Source organism: Centropristis striata, chromosome 13 (genome assembly GCF_030273125.1).
Source record: "Centropristis striata isolate RG_2023a ecotype Rhode Island chromosome 13, C.striata_1.0, whole genome shotgun sequence".
In the NCBI taxonomy this organism is placed as follows: Eukaryota; Metazoa; Chordata; class Actinopteri; order Perciformes; family Serranidae; genus Centropristis; species Centropristis striata.
The window spans coordinates 20783338-20801810 of record NC_081529.1 but is presented as its reverse complement, the minus strand read 5'-3'; the positions used below and the strand labels follow the sequence as shown (position 1 = coordinate 20801810).

The following is an 18473-nucleotide window of genomic DNA, read 5'->3' as shown; positions in this document are numbered from 1 at the left end:
TCTGTCATGATTCAGATTGAAAAAAATAGCTGTTTTCTTAGCTGCTGTAGCAATCTCGTCACCGAGCTACACAGCAGAGGTCCGTAGATATTTCGTAAACATATGGCACATATACACGCTGCTTTTTGAATTATGTGTATGCTGAATTAAAAAAAATAACTTATACAATAGTATATTCGCTGTGCTAGATTTCAAGAGATGTGATTGGTGTTCTTTGTCCAGGCAAGATAAAACTGAACTACCACTTATTTTCCCTCTTATTTTTGCATTTTAGACCTAAACCAGACAACTGATTTAGACGTTTTTCGACTTTATTTATAATTATAGTCATGCCATTTAAGTAAATTCAGTGACCTGGCTGTTGTTGATTTCCCTTCAGGTGAGGACCAGTGTCATCAGCCATGGCAGGTGGAATTACAGAGAGCGGGGAACCCTACTCCCCATTTGTGAGTATCATGCAGGATGCTGTCATTTATTAAGAATACATTTGATTTAAAGTCATGTATAGATTTAACTGTTTTGTAATTGTAGAGGTAGAGCTCTGTTCAAGCTCAGTTGTCAATAAACATGCTCGTAACTGGTAGGGCTGGTTATTGTTTACAAAATTATTATTATAATTTACACTTTCTTAAACATATATATATATATATATATATATATATATATATATATTTTTATAAATGAATACATTTATTGCTCTGAGATATTGGAGATCTCTCTGAACAAATTATTTGACTAAATTATGAATTTAATATTTTTTGTTCCTCTCTATTACTATTTTATTTAGTTTTTCTTCAGTTATATTATATGATTGAAGAAAAACAAAATACAATAGTATATGCTTTGTTAATTAATTAATTTACAAATTATTGACGAAAGGGGAAAAATAATCGATCAGTTTTTAATGAATGGTTCTTCCTCGGTTTTTTGATGTGAAAACTTTTTTTAAGACAATAAATACTGTATAATGTGGTTCATTTAAAATCGATGTATCTATTTATTATTTATTCGTCACTAAACATTGAACATACAGTATTGATATTTATTCAGCTATTTATTTTATTTTTATATTTTTTTCTTTGTTTTCTCTATAATTATTTCCAGAATGTGTCGACAATGTAATACATCAATTGTGTTAAATATTATTTAAAACATTTTTTGAGGACCTTTTATAGAGTGACATCGTTGTAAAATCGCTGCACAGTCTACAATCTGGGTATTGTTTACAAAATTATGATATGCATTAAATGCCACCAACACTCCTCCACATCACAATAGTGGACCAATAACATGTCACCTTAAATTGACAAAACCATAACAATAATAATTTATTTTAGATCTGGTTGCAGAAATAACTAAATACAAATATTGTTTGACTCGAGAAGTTTTAATACTACCTGAACTGGGTTATTTCAGTACCGATACCCAGCCTTAGTAGCTAAGAAGCTGCAGTTTACCAGCTGATTTGTGCAATAAAAGACATTTAAGACACTTTATTGTCATTGTACATTGTGCAACAAAATTCTGTTTGGTACTTTTCTGCATAAAAACAGACTGAAACAAACAGGCAGTGAACCAGCAGACACAAAACATGCAAGTTAAAACAAGATATGTAAGATAAAAAAAAGAAAAGAAAATACTAATAAAATTAAAAGTTGTATATATTACAATAGGATAAGAGGTCTCACAGCCTTTGTTCTCATGACTGCTCATTATGTTTCAAATACTTTAAATAAGTAATAAGACAAAGAAATAACTTTTTTTCTTTATAAAGAAACTAATAAAGTGTCATTGTAAGTAGGGATGACTATGCATATGAAAGTGCAGTTTAAAATAAAGAGGAAGTTAAATTGCTGACACATCCATTTCCTCTTAACGTACGATGCCTCTTTATGGTCTGGACTCAGCTTTCATGACCTCTTTAGGTCCCTCACTGCTTACGTCAGCACGATTTTGCCACTAAGATTAAGTTCTGCTGGTCAGATGTTTTTTTCCAGGAAGCTAAAGCTTTGAATCATTAAAGCACTCTGCTACTAGATAGGGCTAAGAGCTGCCTGGGTAGTTGTTATTCTTGACAGAGGTTGATGAAGTAGTCCGATCTTTATCAACCAACGGAGGAACACCTGATACTGCAGCACTCAGGATGTTGTATTTAAATCAAATGTAGTAAAGCATGAATATGAGATGATTAATTCCTATAGAGACTTGATTTAGCATCCAACACCAGATGGATCTACTCCAGAAGTTTAATTTGAGTTGCAGCTCAGCAAGTTGTTCTAGACCTAAATCTGTAATAAAATTAGTAAGGCTTATTAATCAATTTAATAGTTAAAACTGTGATCTGTGTATAAGGACATAGAATATCATGATAGTAGATAGAATGTAAACTCTATTCCCATGCTCATAAGTTGTTGATTGGGTTGATAACCTTTAATCATACACATTTGGTGCTAAATTTGACCATTTATGACCGTGCAATTCATAAAAATGGTCAAAATCCCTCCAGAATACCACATTAAGACACCAAGACCTTTTTATTGCAATGTCTAGTGTGTGCTTTTAGTTTTTTAGGGCCTTAGTTTTTTTAGTGTAGTGTAGTGTATGCTTTTTATCTTAAGTACAATATTTTGTTCCCCTTCATGTACCAGCATATTTCCGCTATGGCATGGCAGCTCTTGTGTTGTGTTGCCTGCTGAGAAACCCCCTTATTGTGAATCTATTGTGAAAAGCCATCCGTCCTCTGAATGCTCTAGGTCTCTAGTTTGAGGTTGTAAAGTTTCATGAGGCTGTGATTATCCTAGAGGTCACAGCAGCTCATTTTATACACTGAGCTCAAGTTTCACTCACTAACATCATCACACATGAAGAAAAATGGAAAAACTCATTGAATCCACAAGAGTCTCAGCTTTCCAGTCAGACCCGATTTATGCAGCTCACAGACTGTTTAGGAACCCCAAGATGCACAAACATTCACATACAAGAGGCAAATTTGTGCAAAAATATAGAATTTGCATGATTAAACTGTATGTAATCAGCTTAAAGTGGGCATGTCTGTAAAGAGAAGACTCATGGGGACACATAAAACCCAATTTATTTGGATATCTGGAGTCTCAGCTTTCTAGTCAGACCCGATTTATGCAGCCCACAGACTGTTAAGCGGCCCCAGGATGCACAAAGATTCACATGCAATAGGACCAAAATAACATGTTTTAGTGTGTGAAACTGTTTGGTTTCTACCCCAAACTGCAGGATATCAGCATAAAGTGGGCATGTCTGTAAAGAGGAGACTTGTAACTTTAGAGCATTATTTCCAGCACTTCCTGACAAGATATCATGACATGTTTGGTACCAATTGAAAGAAGAAGTAGAAGGGGTTAATTGAATCCACAAGAGTCTCAGCTTTCCAGACAGACCCGATTTATGCAGCTCACAGACTGTTTAGGGACCCCAGGATGCACAAAGATTCATATACAGTAGGATAAAGTAACACGTTTGTACCTCATGTTTTCTGCCTCAAACTGCATGTTATCAGCATAAAGTGGGCATGTCTGTAAAGAGGAGACTCGTGGGTACACATACAACACATTTTCATTCAGATATTTTGAGGTCAGAGGTCAAGGGCCCCCCTTGAACATGTCTCTATGCCTCTGGTGTCTCCTCAGGTGGGGCTGGTGTACATGTTTAACCTGATTGTGGGGACAGGAGCTCTGACGATGCCCCGAGCCTTCGCCACCGCCGGCTGGGTGGTCAGCTTATCACTCATCGCCTTCTTAGGGTTTATGAGGTAAGTTCTCTTTTATTCTTCTACTAAATTTCTACTTTGAACCTATATCACCTGGTGCTCTGTCCTGCACCCTGCGACAGGCAACACACTGATTTTTGGCTTTCAACGATTATGAAACCAAGATTTTCTTTTTTGTTGTCACTTTTTCAAGTCAATAGATGAAATTGAAAATTACATAAAAAGGAACACAGGAGAACAGGAGAACAACTGGTTTCCAGACATCATCTCATATATGTTTAATTATTTAGGCACAGTGATAAAATTGGTGGATGTAAAAAGGGAAAGACTAAGGATTTATTTTAATTTAACCAATATTTTTGAGATAAAACGACTATAGTGCTGTTTTCTCTTTCTGTTTTTGTCTTTTGTTGTAAGTCTTGTTATTCTAAATCTCACTCTCAGCGTTCAGTGTCATTACAAGCAGCCTTTTTAAAATTTTAATGAATTTTTACATTTTTTTAATTAGGGGTGTTATTTCACAAGCCAAGCGTTTTATACAATTGACCTATGGCTAAGCCACACCCCCAAACGCGATGAGCCAATCACAGTGCGCATAGCTAACTCAATACACTCGGACATTCTCTGCTTCCACATCCATTGAAATGCATTGGAGTTAGTCCGTTTTCAGTCTTTTTTATGTGTTTTTTTGTTGAGATTTTAAGTTTAAAATGGTCAAACGGTGTGCATGGGGTACATGCAACTCTGACACAAGGTATAGCCCAATAATATGGGAGCAGTAACCCGGTTCCCTATGGCAGTGATTCCCAACCGCTGTTCCGCGGCACACAAGTGTGCCGTAAGGAATCAATATCTATCAATATCAAATCCAGCGACTCCGTTTTAACGAGCGCTAACGAGGTCGGCCGGCTCGTTAACAAGAGCCTCTTGTTAATGAGCCGGCCGACCTCGTTAGCGGCAGTTAGCTACAGTTAGCTCTGTAGCAGTACAGTGAGTATGTGCTGCTGCTGCAGGAGGTGTTCACTTAGCGATCTCTGTTTGTTTACAACAAGCAGCGGAATGAGCGGTGTCAGTGGGGTGAAAAGACGAGTGAAAACCTCTAACCTGTTAATGAAGGCCCTTTTGGTGACTTCGAGATGATATTTCATTTTTCTGTCTCCAAAAGTGATTAATTGCCTCCTGTGAAATTTCTCTGACTGTCACAGCTGCCATAGCGCCCGTCACCGAATGTTGACAGTTTGTCCGAGTGAGTGGAGGGGGCGGGGCTTAGCCATAGGTCAATTGCGTAAAATATTCACATCCATACAGTTAACTTTTTTTTTTTACTTCTGTCTGTTCAAAGAGTATCTTTCTACTTTTACACTTAGAAAGGACACACATCACCTACTGACCTTATGTCATTGTAGAGGGGTTAAGAGATGCATTCATGAAAACATTGTTCAGTCAAATTTAAAACGTTAAATCTAATGTGAAGTACATTTTTTGTGTTTTTTTGGTTTTGGGTGGGTTCCCGCCTTCGTGAATATTAAATATCTATATTATAGTAGAATTAAAAATATATTTTGCAGAATTTCTGTGTAGTCTATGTGTAATTCAAGCATACAAATTAAAAATAATTCATGTTTACCACTTTTATGCCTGCAAAAAAGCTACAAAAAAAAAAATCTAAATTTAACAGCCTGAAATTTGTTGCCTTTGGCCTAGTACCAGGGGGTCAAATCTGAAATGCCTCCACGTCTGAAAATAAACTTCATTGTATATGGAAACCATGGAGAAAGTTTCATGCTTTACTGTGGTGGTTCTACTGGACCTTTCTGCAACTTTTGACACTGTGGATCACCAGATCCTCATCTCCACCCTTCACCACCTTGGAGTATCTGGCTCTGCCCTCTCTCTGCTCAAATCCTATCTCAAGGACTGCACCTTCCGTGTAACTTGGAGGGGTTCTGTGTCAGAACCCTGTCTACTCACCACCGGAGTCCCTCAAGGCCCGGTCCTTGGTCCGCTCCTCTTCTCGATATACACCAACTCCCTTGGCTCCCTCATCCACTCGCATGGCTTCTCCTATCATAGCTATGCCGACGACACCCAGCTAATCTTCTCATTTCCCCAGTCTGAAACACATGCAGCAGCATGTATCTCTGCATGTCTGACCGACATCTCCCAGTGGATGTCCTCGCACCACCTCAAACTCAACCTGGGAAAGACTGAGCTACTCTACCTCCCAGGGAAGGGCTCCCCCACCACTGACCTCCACATCACTGTCCAGAACACAGTGGTTGTCTCCACAGAAACCACCAAAAACCTTGGCGTAACTCTTGACAACCAACTGTCCCTCTCAACAAACATCACCGCCACTACCAGATCTTGCAGATTCTTGCTGCATAACATCAGGAGAATCCGCCCGTTTCTCACCCAGAAGGCAGCTCAGGTCCTTGTTCAGGCACTGGTCATCTCACGCCTGGACTACTGCAACTCCCTCATGGCAGGTCTGCCTGCCAAAGCCATCCGACCTCTACAACTCATCCAGAATGCAGCTGCTCGATTGGTCTTCAATCTTCCCAAATTTTCACACACAACACCCCTCCTCCGCTCCCTCCACTGGCTACCGGTGGCTGCGCGGATACGCTTCAAGACTCTAGCTCTGGCGTACTCCGCTGCTAACGGTTCAGGTCCTTACTTACATCCACCTTGTCAAACTCTACACCCCTGCCCGTCCTCTCCGCTCTGCATCAGCCAAACAGCTGGCGACTCCCACCCTGCGTGGGTCAACTCGCCTCAAAACCTCCTCCAGACTTTTCTCTGTCTTGGCTCCCAAATGGTGGAACGAGCTCCCTACCGACATCAGGACCTCAGACAGCCTGTACATCTTCCGCCGCAGGCTGAAGACCTATCTCTTCCAACAATACCTCGGTTAAATCATGGTCACCTAACAGATATATTAAAAAAAAAAAAAAAAAAAAAAAAAAAAAAAAAGCTCTTACTCTTTTCTCTTCTTTTCTTCCTTAACATATAGCACTCCTTTAGCAATGACAGTTAGCTCTTAAAGTTATGTACTTACTTGATTCCTATGGTCTATGTCTAGTACCATCAGGTTGAATGCACTTATTGTAAGTCGCTTTGGACAAAAGCGTCTGCTAAATGACATGTAATGTAATGTAATGTAAAATGCACAATATCTTCCATATATGAGCTTATCCGCTCCACTATTTCTTTCTTTATTTTTTTTTAGCTATTATTATTAAATCACTATAAACATTAAAACACTTAAAAATGTCACAAAAACATGCAATTCTTATACATTTCTGTGTCTCCATTGTTATAGAAAATGTTAGTCTTTCCATTTTGTAAATTTCATAGATGATCTTTAACCAGTCTCTAATAAGTATTTTTTTAAGTATTATTCTCATCTAATATTTGTCTGTTGTAGTCTGTAAATCCACTGTTGTAGTGAATATATAAAACCCAAATATATTGTTAGAGCATCAAACAGGAAAATGGTTTTGAGCTTTTCTGAATTTCCCTCTGCAGGCAGCTTTAGAAACCTGTTGCATCTTCTCGTCTTTAACCGTTTCCTCTCCGCTCTGCAGCTACATGACCACCACGTTTGTGATCGAGGCGATGGCGTCGGCCAACGCTCAGCTGCGCTGGAAGAGGAGAGAGCAGGAGGAGGTGAGGCAGAAATCTTCTGTTAATGGCTCAGTGGACGGTTCGGTGTTTACTGTTCGGATCTGTCAGACAAACCAAATATTAAAGAAGTAAATGTTCCTCTCTGTCAGTTTGTCGAACACTTTTTACACCCTGTAGATGAGAAAGTGGAACTAATGTTGGTATAAAAACAGCGTGATGACATTTTCTGCTTTTGGTTAATGAGCTCTCAGTTCTTCTGACACGTTGAAGTAGCAGAACGAGTTTCATGTTTCCTTTAAAAGAGATAAAAGTCAAAATAAACTCAGATCCAGAGTGAGTGATGATGTGCTGATAGAGAAGCCACTCTGCAGGAGAGATGAATGAGAACTAAGCTTTCTTTCTTCTGGAGCACGCTGGATTTTTCTTGTTTAATTGATTTTTTAAAAATAGGCTCATGCAAATGCTGTTATGGTAGAAATTTCACACAAATACTGGATGATATGTGAGCGTTTATATATATATATATATATATATATATATATATATATATATATATATATAAAAGCTGTTTTTAGTCCACATGCCAGGCAGCTTGTTGCTCTGATTTTAATTTTCTTACATTGTTAAATATCCCCAGAGTAATTCCAGTCGGATCTGAGTCCATTCAAACATTCAGTATCTTGTTTTGCAGGTGAAAATAAAAGAAGCTGATAGAAAAAAATGAGATCTAAATAAGAAATAATTACAATAAATATATATAAAAATTGCTTATGGAAAAAATCAGATCTCAATAAGAAATTATTTCAATAAATACATATATAAATATGCTTATAGAAAAAAAAAATCAGATCTCAATAAGAAATAATTACAATAAATATATTGAAAAATGCTTATAGATAAAAGAATCTGATCTAAGTAAGAAATAATTACAATAAATACATTAAAAAATGCTTATAGAAAAAAACAGATCTCAATAAGAAATAATTACAATAAATATAGAAAAAAATGCTATTAGAAAAAAATCCGATCTTAATAAGAAATAATTACAATAAATATATTGAAAAATGCTCATAGATAAAAGAATCTGATCTAAGTAAGAAATAATTACAATAAATACATTAAAAAATGCTTATAGAAAAAATCTAATCTAAATAAGAAATAATTACAATAAATATATTAAAAAATGCTCATATAAAAAAGTCTGATCTCAATAAGAAATAATTACAATAAATATATTTAAAAAATGCTTATAGAAACAAATCTGATCTAAATAAGAAATAATTACAATAAATGTAGAAAATAAAATTTTGTCCTAAAATAAAACAGAAATAATTTTCCTAGTATGCTCACTTTTGCAGTTCGTATAACATAAATCCCTGTAACTAACTGTTTGTACTAACCGGACATGATGCAAGATGTGGAAGGAAATTAAAAAACAATTGTAAATGCTTTTAACTCTGATTTAATAGGTGGTTATCTGAGATTGATGTTTCACCTCCATCTGCTATATTTATTCATATATTTTTGCATCTAAAGCCAAGTACTCACTTCTTTTGTGCATTGGATGTATTTTTTTTATTTTTTATTATACAAAATCTTCTCTCAAAAGCTGCTCAAAAAAGTAGAATCAATAGATTTAAAACCTGGCGACACTGACCTTTATCTCCCTGTAGGCAAATTAATCTCCATCAAGTTGAAAACAAGACAAGAATTTCTCATCCAGCCGTTAAAAAAGCCTCGTTCAGGTCACTTTTCTCTGATCATTTAAATGTGGAGCATATTTGTGTCCAATTGTCTCTGGACGGACTTTTTATCTGACGTCTCTTCTCCTGTCTGTCCCTTTCATTCACTCATTTATGGCCCAGTGAAAATAGACTACACTATAAAATATTTCATGTTCAATGTGCCTGAAAAACCACAAAGAACTACCCTCCTAATAGGAAGCTGTATGTTTTTATTTAGCCGGCTATTGTTGTTTTTAAGTGGAATGTGTCTCTCGTCGCTCGTTTGTGATGTAAAGACTGAAGTCGATTATCAGGGGAGACAGAAACACTCCTCCATCATTTATCTTTGACTAAGAAAAGGACTTTAAATGTCCCCCTGGTCCCTGAGTCGTCTGGCTCGATGGCCGAGTGTTTCCGGTCGAGGAGTTCTGATCTCTAACGCTCGGCTGTGATTCATGGCTCCTGAGCTCCTCTCAGCCTCTCACCTCCCACGTAATGGAAAACAAGAGAGGGAGAGAACTGGAAATGTTTACCGCTGAATGCTTTTTATTTCTCTGTGCTCGACTGAAGCATATTAAGGGGAATAAATCGATGCATTACATAGAGGTTTTCCAAGGAACTCTTCACGTGTAGAGACCATCAGTGTCAGATAACATCCTTCTAATAGGTGAGAGAGAGTTCATGTGGAGAATTATAACGCACGGTGTCAGATTCTGTCCTTGTGATGAACTGATGTAAAGCATAATAATACAATTGTTTATAAAGGAATTTTACAAAACTCTGTGAAGAAAGTGGGGCTAAAAAACATCAACTTGTCAATCATAAGGATCAAAAAGAACAAAAACATGATCAAAATATGCAAACAACATAGAATAAAGTACTAAAACATGAAAGAATAAGCAACTAAAGTGAAAACTAAGTCATACAAAGGGACAAAATGAGAAACTTAACACAGAATAGTGTATTAGATAGATAATAGAGTAGAAAGTAATAAAACATGATAAAATAAGCTACACAAAATAGAATAAATTAATAAAAAAAAAGGACCAAAAAAGAACAAAAGCATGACCAAAATATGACAAAATATGCAAATAACATGGAATAAAGTAATAAAACATGACAGAATAGGCAACTAAAGTGAAAACAAAGTTATACAAAGTGACAAAATGAGAAACTAAACATAGAATAGTAGAGTAGAAAGTAATAAAACATAATAAAATAAGCAACACAACATAGAACAAAGTGATAAAAAGTGAAAAAACAAACAACACTAAAAGAACTAGGACTGCGCGCAGTACTGAACGGGCCCTCGCAGTACACGCGTGTCGGAGCATGCTGCCGTCGGGGTGTGTGCGTTACAGGGACCAGTCTGTACCACCCCTATGAATTTCATTGCCTCAAGTCTTATGGTCTGGGCACAGTGGCATTTATTAAATTAAACTGCCGCCAGAGCGCCACCTAGGGGCCGATCAATAAAACCTTCAAGGGTTATCCTCAAGAGGGCATTGACAATAAGTATACCAAGTTTGGTGTTAATCCGACTGACCAATTTGGAGATATAAATTACTTCAATTTAAAGAGCGCCACCTAGGGGTAATCGGCCAAAATTTTGCAGAGAGCCTCAGGGGCTCATGGGGAAGTAGTAACCTGAGTTTCATGTCATTCAGACACACCAATGTGGAGATATGCAACACTTTGTGTTTTGTGTTGATAATAGCGCCACCTGCAGGAAGTTGTTATTTAATAACTTGAGTATTCTTTGGGTAATCAAAATTCTTTTAATAACTTTTTGTTATGAGGGTCCATAGATGCTGTGTGCAAAGTTTGGTGCAGAACGATCAAATTACCTAGGAGGAGTTCGAAAAAGTAAGTTTGCGACATTTTGCGAATTTGCGAAAAAAAACGGTAGGCGAAAATGGGAGTGGCTTATATCACGAGATTCAGCACAACTCAGTGAACGCGTGGATATAAGTTTTTTGAATGTGCGATAAAGTATGTGGAAGTTATTAGCCTAAACGCACTTTCCTTTATTATAGCGCCACCTAGTGGTGGAAATTCAGGATGACAATAGATTATAAAATTTTTCACCAGGTGTGACTTATATTTAAAGTTTCATGAGTTTTGGGGTATGTTCAGGCAGTGAAATATGCGATCATTTGGGAAGAAGAATAATAAAAAGAAAAAAAAGAATAATCATTCGAAATACAATAGGGACCTCGCAGGTCGTTGCCTGCTCGGGCCCTAATAACGTAATAAAACAACAAAATGCAGATGGAGAAAAGGGAGTGTCAATAATCTATTAAATCCACAGCTGAGTGGCTGAAAATAGTTCATGTTTGTCTGCAGCTGTGCAGATGTGAGCACCCTCTGCTGGAGCTTTGAGTGAAGTGCAACTGGACTTTTTTCATTCTCTTTCCAGATGTTAAAAATCCTTCATTTTACCTGTAATATCCTTTTTTTCCCTCGAAAATTTCCTGGAAAGAAAGTGTTATTTGGGAATAATTTAACTAAAAATAATATTCCTATATTATTAGTTTAGTAAGTTGTTTCTAGAAGAAGTTTTTGGATAACTAAATAAGTTTATTGTATATATTTTTTCATACAGTTTACAGCTTCAGTAATGGCAGTAGAACTTTAAATTCCACCCAAACCCACCCCCCTCCCAAATCAGGCCAACTCTTGCCCTCATCCCTAATAATAATAATAATAATAATAATAATAATAATAAAATAAATAAAATAGATAAAATAAATAAAATAATAATAAAAAGAGATAATAATAACAACAGTAATAGTAAAGTAGATGATAGATAAATACAATACTGAAGTAAATAATAGAAAAATACATTTAAACCATAAAAAATATAAAGAAAGTTGAAAGCACAGTAAATTACATTCAACAAAGGTCATGATATTGGCGCGATCTTACAGGTGTGGTAATAATCAACAATAGCCAACAACTACCGCTACACCATTGACAGTACTCAAATAGTTAACTGTGAGGAGTTATCCAGATATGTTTTAAAGTCACTCCAGCATTTTTCAAAAACATGGGGTTTCTTTTTCACATTGAACATAATTTTTTCAGAGGCCATGTATGATGCAACTTCCTTAAGCCACATTGAGACAGTGGGTGGGTTTTCACTTTTCCACAGTATGGCAATACATGTATTTCCAGCAATTAGGAATAGCCTAATACAACGTGTTTTCTTTATCTTGTTAGCAGGTAAAACAGATAAATCCCCTAGCGAAATCAATCTTGGTGAGTGAGGAATCTCACTCCCTGTGATGCCCTTGAGTACATCCAGAATATGATCCCAAAAGTGTTTCTAATTTACACAATCCCAAAACATATGGATAAGACTTCCTGTTGTGATCTTACACCTAGGACATGTTCAGAAATAGTACCGTACATTTTATGGAGTCTTTCTGGTGTGAAATAAATTCTAAGAGAATACAATCTCAATAGTTGTTGCATTAGAAGTATTTAAATATTGATCCCACTGTCAGAAAAATAACCAGACGATGCTGCAATGCAAATGTGCATCGGGGCATTTATTTTTGTGCACACAGGCAGCAGTTTCATACACAGTGCAGCAAATTAAGTCAAAAGTTCATCACAAACACATGTCTGATATGATTCAACTGGCAAAGGACCAGATAAACTTGGATAAAAAACAAAAACAAGATTTTTAAGGTTTTGGGAGACTATATATCTCGCTGTTTTTGATCTGTATTGAAAATTATAGTTAGAGCCATTAACAATATACAACAGCTCGATAAGTGACACTTAAAATTCCCTACATTATGGTATCCATAATTTTAGTTTTGGCCACTAAAAACTACCTGTAACAGTCAGCGTTGAGACTTAAAGACTCCCCAACATCAGATTATAACTGCGAAATAAAACAAAAAATTCAGACATGCACAGTTTAATTGGTCTGACTCCTCTCTTAATCTAAGTTTGACCTCTTTACTGAACTAAAAAGTAATTGAAAGTTATTCTGAGGTCTTCTCTTGCACTGAGGTCTTTGGTTTCATTCGTGATCCACTTAAATTAATTAGTTTAATTGGAATTATACCAACTGAACATCATCTCCTCTCCTCGTAATGACTCCAGTGCCAAATAAAGTCTTTTCCAGGAGCCTTGTGATGAATTTTCATTTACTGATGTAACTGTCATTAAATATTAACGTCTCAGAGCTGTTTTATCAGATGGTGTTTTGATTGAATTCGTTTCTTTTAGCCAGTTCGGAGCAGTAAATTCTACATTCAACCCTTGTGTAGTCGTCCCATCGACTATGCACCCATGGTCCTCAGGGGTCAAAAAGGACCCCATGACACAAGACTGGTTTTAAGATATGAAGAAAAAAATGAACAACTTTTTTTACACCTTTTATGGCCACTCTAGACCAACTCATTGATATATAATTTTCATATTTTGTTCATTATTATTGTCAGTTTTAGTCATATATACAAAATTAGGGCCTCAATTTCAAGTTTGACTATGTGTGCATGCATGTGTGCTCGTGAGTGTGTGTTTGTGCATCCTTGTGAGAGGATATTTACTTGTGAATGTGTGTTTATCTGAGTGTGTGTGTGTGTGTGTGTGTGTGTTTGTGAGTGTGTGCATGTGTCTTTATATGCAAAATGGACAATATGTGCAAATATACATTTTGACCTCGACATCTTGCTTGCTGTCCTCCTCAGCCGGGTTTTCATTACAATTTCAAGCAATTCTATGAAAGTTAACCTATATTAATGGTATAATGAAAATGATTTGGAATCAAAAAGGACCCCAGGACTACAGGAGGGTTAAGAAACTTTCAGAGACTTTTTTCCTAATTGACCTGCATGAAGGAGAAATTAGGATTCATATGTTAACTCTAAAGCTTCTATTTGACTGTTTTTATAAAGTTAGTCTGTGCGTGCCTTCAGGCGGCGATAAAGAACCTAAAGCTGCACACGTTAATCTGTTATTTTGCTTGTGTTTGCTGTTTGTCATGGAGCCATTAGCTGCTGTCACTCCTCATCTCCTCCTCTTCCTCCCTCGCTCCCAGCCGGCGCGTCACTGATTAATTCAGCTTGGGATGCTCACAAAGTTGACTCTCGCTGACAGCTAATTGACATTAATCTGCGGAGAATTTGTGAAACGATAACAAGTGATATGTGTGTGTGTATGTTATTGGTGCTCCATTCTGCAAAGTGCTCTCCAGCTGTTGCTTGTTATTTCCAGATGTTGCCTTCCCCCGCGTCACATACACGGCAAATAAACACTCTGTTAATTGCTTGTAAACTGACGGCTGTTTATGTCCAGAAATTAGGAAAACAGGTAACTAAAACACAGCCCCACACACACTCACACTCTCTCTCTCGGTGTTGTCTCGGCAGGTGGACGACAGCGACTCCACCTCCGACTACTCGGACGATGACGTGAATATCCGTGGACGCTCGGAGCCCGAGACCAAACCCATCCTGTCTGTCCGTGAGTATCTGCAGTCCTTAAAGGTTTCTGCTACTTAGATCTGATCACAAACACAGTGTGTGAACTGTTTTCAACTGGATCGACATGGTTAAACACTTTTACATCAACATGTGCCAATGTTCAGAGGTCCCGCCAGCGAACCACCCTCAATTTTAGGAGTATATTGAAGATACTGATATTATATGAAACTAGAAGATGTAAGGAATCTATAGAGCCCAAGCATGTCAGGATACCATGTCGGGAAGTTGAAAAAATGCTGCAAAGTTCGGCTATATTGGCGATCATGTGACCTCTGACGCCATGCTATCTGAATGAAAATAGGCTCTCTGTGTTCCCAAAGTCTCTTCTTTACATACATGCCTACTTTATTCTTTAAGCCTACTTTATAACATGCAGCTTAAGGCAAAACCACAGTTTTTCTCATGCAGTACAACTTTGGTATTCCCTCTACTATATGTGAATATTTGTGCATACAAAGGTCCCTAAAACGGCTTTGAATGATATAAACTGGGTATCAGTGGAAAGCTGACTCTTGTGGATTCAGTGAGGCCATTTTTCTTCATGTGGGATGACGTTAGTCACCAGTAGTAGCCAGTTCATTGCAGTGAGGGCATTTCTTGAGTCGTGACCTCACTGTATAAAACGAGCTGCTGTGACCTCTAGGATAATCACAGCCTCATGAAACTTAACAAGCACAAACTAGAGACCTACAGAATTCAGAGGATGTATAGCTTTCCTAAGTATATTGACAATAAGATGGGTTTTGTGCTCGTCATCAACTAGTTGCTGAAAATACAGAAATCTCCTAGATGACCAAAGTTTTTGAACCCAAAAGTCTTATATTCTGGAGGGTTTTTTGACCATTTTTATCGATTGTCGGTATAAAATTGCATTATTCAGCATCAAATGTTTGTAACAAATGGTATCAACCCAAAAATTGTTGCAACAACTTATGAGACACAGTTGAAGATGGACTGGACTTTAAAAAGTGTCCACTAATGACCCTTTATTCACATATTAGGCTTCAATAATTAATTAATTAATTAATTAATTAAGTCATTTTTATTAGATATTTTTGACCAGAACAACTTGACACACAATGCTGATCTGCATCTCAAATTAATCTTCAGGTTCACAGCTTTCAGATGATCTCACCACTTCTATCTGACATTTATTATTGAACTGCTATCCCCCCCTTAATATCCACTGCCTACAGCCACCAATTCTCAAAAAAAAAAAAATAGGACCCCAAATGGTAACTGTTCAAAGACCAAAAAGAAGGTTTATGCTGCAAAGAGTTTCTTCTGAAACTTTTGTACAGAAGCCCTGAGATGCAAGGGAGAAATATAAATCTGTTGGTGGATTTTATAAGTCAGTAAATGGTTTTCTCTCCCGTGTTTATGATTTAAGAACAGGTGAAAACAAGATTTAGCCAAGAATTTCTTTCTATGTTCCTTATTTATTTTTTTTGTTAATCTGTAAAACGGGTGAAGAAAGTTTCCCCAGATTAAATAAGTATTATATATGATAGGTTTTTGTTGTTGTTATAATCATTTTGGTCTCGAGAGGGTCAAGTGCACCACTACAAACATTCACTTGGTAACTAACTACTTATGTCAGTTAAACAAACGGCAGATTAACATGATTAAAATATATTGTTGGGGCGTCCCGGTGGCTCACACTGGTAGAGCACTTACCACATGGCCGTGTGCTTGCTGCAGTGGACCCGGGTTCGAATCTGGCCTGAGGTCCCTTTGCTGCATGTCTTCCCCTCTGTCTCCCACTTTCTATCTGTCTCTATCAAATAAAGCATTAAAAATGCCAAAAAAATAATCTTTAAAAAAAAAAAAATATTGTTAACCAAAACAAAGACATGACAGTAAAAAAGTGTATTTATTTACAAAAACAACACTTTATCAGTGTGAATATAAAATACATTTGCTTGTTATGGTTTTATATATTTAAGGATGAGCTGTATGTGTGAAGTATCAGCATCTTCTTTTTTAAGTCTTAGAAAGTGTCCCGAATTTTTTGGATTTAAAAAAAAATCATACTGTTATGAAAAAAAATCATTAAAGATGAAATGAAAAATTTTTAATTTTGGGAAAGAAGATATCACCTTCAGCTCTAGGAAATAATAATGGGCCCAAAATAATTTTATTACATTTTTTTTCTGGCATTATATAGACTAAATAATTAACTAATAAATTAAAAAAAAAGCATCACTCTGAAAATAATTCTTAGTTACAGCTCTATAATTCAGACTAATACACGTTTTTTATTAAATGTGTTCCACAAAAAAGTTTTGATGGTCACTGTGTTTTCATACTTTTAAAATATCTTGATATTGAAGAAATATAGTGAGCCACTACTTTAATAATACTAAGATAATCATACTGTAAAATTAAAATTTTTGCTGTTGTGTTACTTCAAAAACTATGATGACCGTAAATTGAAGGACTTTAACCCATTAATTAGTATTATTTAATTCATTTATCGGTGTGTTAAATCAGAGTTTGGGGCACTAGTAGGCCAAAAGTTCTGTTACACTGGGACTTTACTGGTGAAGTGCTGATGTGCTTTTATCTTTTAAGACATGTGACTCCACTGTTTGAAGGCTGAGAAGCGATCTATAAAACTGCAACTGCAACTGCATCATAATGTCTGATATGATATGTTTATGTATATATATATATATATATATATATATATATATATATATTAGAAGTTTCAATCAGCAGAGCCCCATGGTACGATTTTATCCTGATACTTGAGTCACAATACCTTATTAATGCCATTTTAAGCATTGTGCAATATGGTGAGTATTGCGATAGAATATTTTAACTGTTTACCTGCATTTTGTGTCCACAAAATTAAATTCTATCAAGATTTGTTTTGGCAAATAAGAGAAAATTCTCAATCTGTTAATCTCACTTCTGTCTTTTTTTCCCTCAACAATAAGAGTCAAACCCACAGACTGACCACCAAAGTATTCAGTCAAACTGAACTGAGCTGATAACAACATGTATGGACGACAACAACTGCAGCATTTTATCAAACCTTCAGAAACAACAAGCTTCACTGCTCTCAATGGTTCTGAAAGAAACATAAAAAAAGCAGAACTTTGAAGCGTTATTTCGACAACTTCTCGACACGATATCCTGACGTACATGGTGACTATAGAACTTAACAGTTACATTTTTGACAATCAAACATATATATATTTTTTAGGCACTAAAATCTTTCCAAACAGAGCCCGCTATCTATCAAGATGTTGATAACAATGCTGATAAGTCCGTCTAGAGAGATGCTCTAAATTTTTTTGAACGAAACATAAAAAAAGCCGAACTTTGCAGCGTTATTTCAACAACCTCAACATGGTGCCTAAAGGTTCCTTAGATCTTCTAGTTTCATATGATACCAGTATCTCCAGTATATTCCTAAAAGTGAGCCAGCTACAGCCTCCGAAAAAAAGAAGAAGGTGAAAATACTGCCTGCCCACTGGCCATTGGGACGCTAACTATCGATACTTGGCAGCCATGAATCGATATATTATCACCACGCTAAATATTGTGATACTATGCTGTAACGATTTTTTCTATATATGTATACAGTATTTTTGCCGTGTTTACGAATGTTGATTTCTGTTATGTGTCTTGTGCATGCCTCAAAATGCAAGTCAAGCCTCAGAATAATAACCTGTCTGCTCTTTGACATTAAGTTCCTTCATGTATTTACTGAGACGGTGTGTGTTTCCACAGAGAGATCAGGAGGTCACGTCGATCACTTCGACATCGTGGAGCGGGTTGAGATGGGTCAGATGGCCTCCATGTTCTTCAACAAAGGTAATGTTCCTCCAGCTCCCACTCCCACTCCCACTCCCACTCTAATTA

The 18473-nt window shown here is 36.5% G+C and overlaps 1 protein-coding gene across 1 annotated transcript in view; it reads left to right on the top strand.

The window, feature by feature from the left end:
* The window catches only part of tmem104 (transmembrane protein 104), a 95029-nt gene that overhangs the window by 996 nt on the left and 75560 nt on the right, over positions 1-18473 (top strand). Inside the window, exons 2-6 of the mRNA XM_059348960.1 lie at positions 380-446; positions 3663-3784; positions 7333-7414; positions 14487-14580; positions 18342-18425. Of these exons, the coding sequence (XP_059204943.1) occupies positions 402-446; positions 3663-3784; positions 7333-7414; positions 14487-14580; positions 18342-18425 (427 nt within the window). The 5' untranslated portion in view covers positions 380-401. The remainder of the gene's footprint in view (positions 1-379; positions 447-3662; positions 3785-7332; positions 7415-14486; positions 14581-18341; positions 18426-18473) is intronic.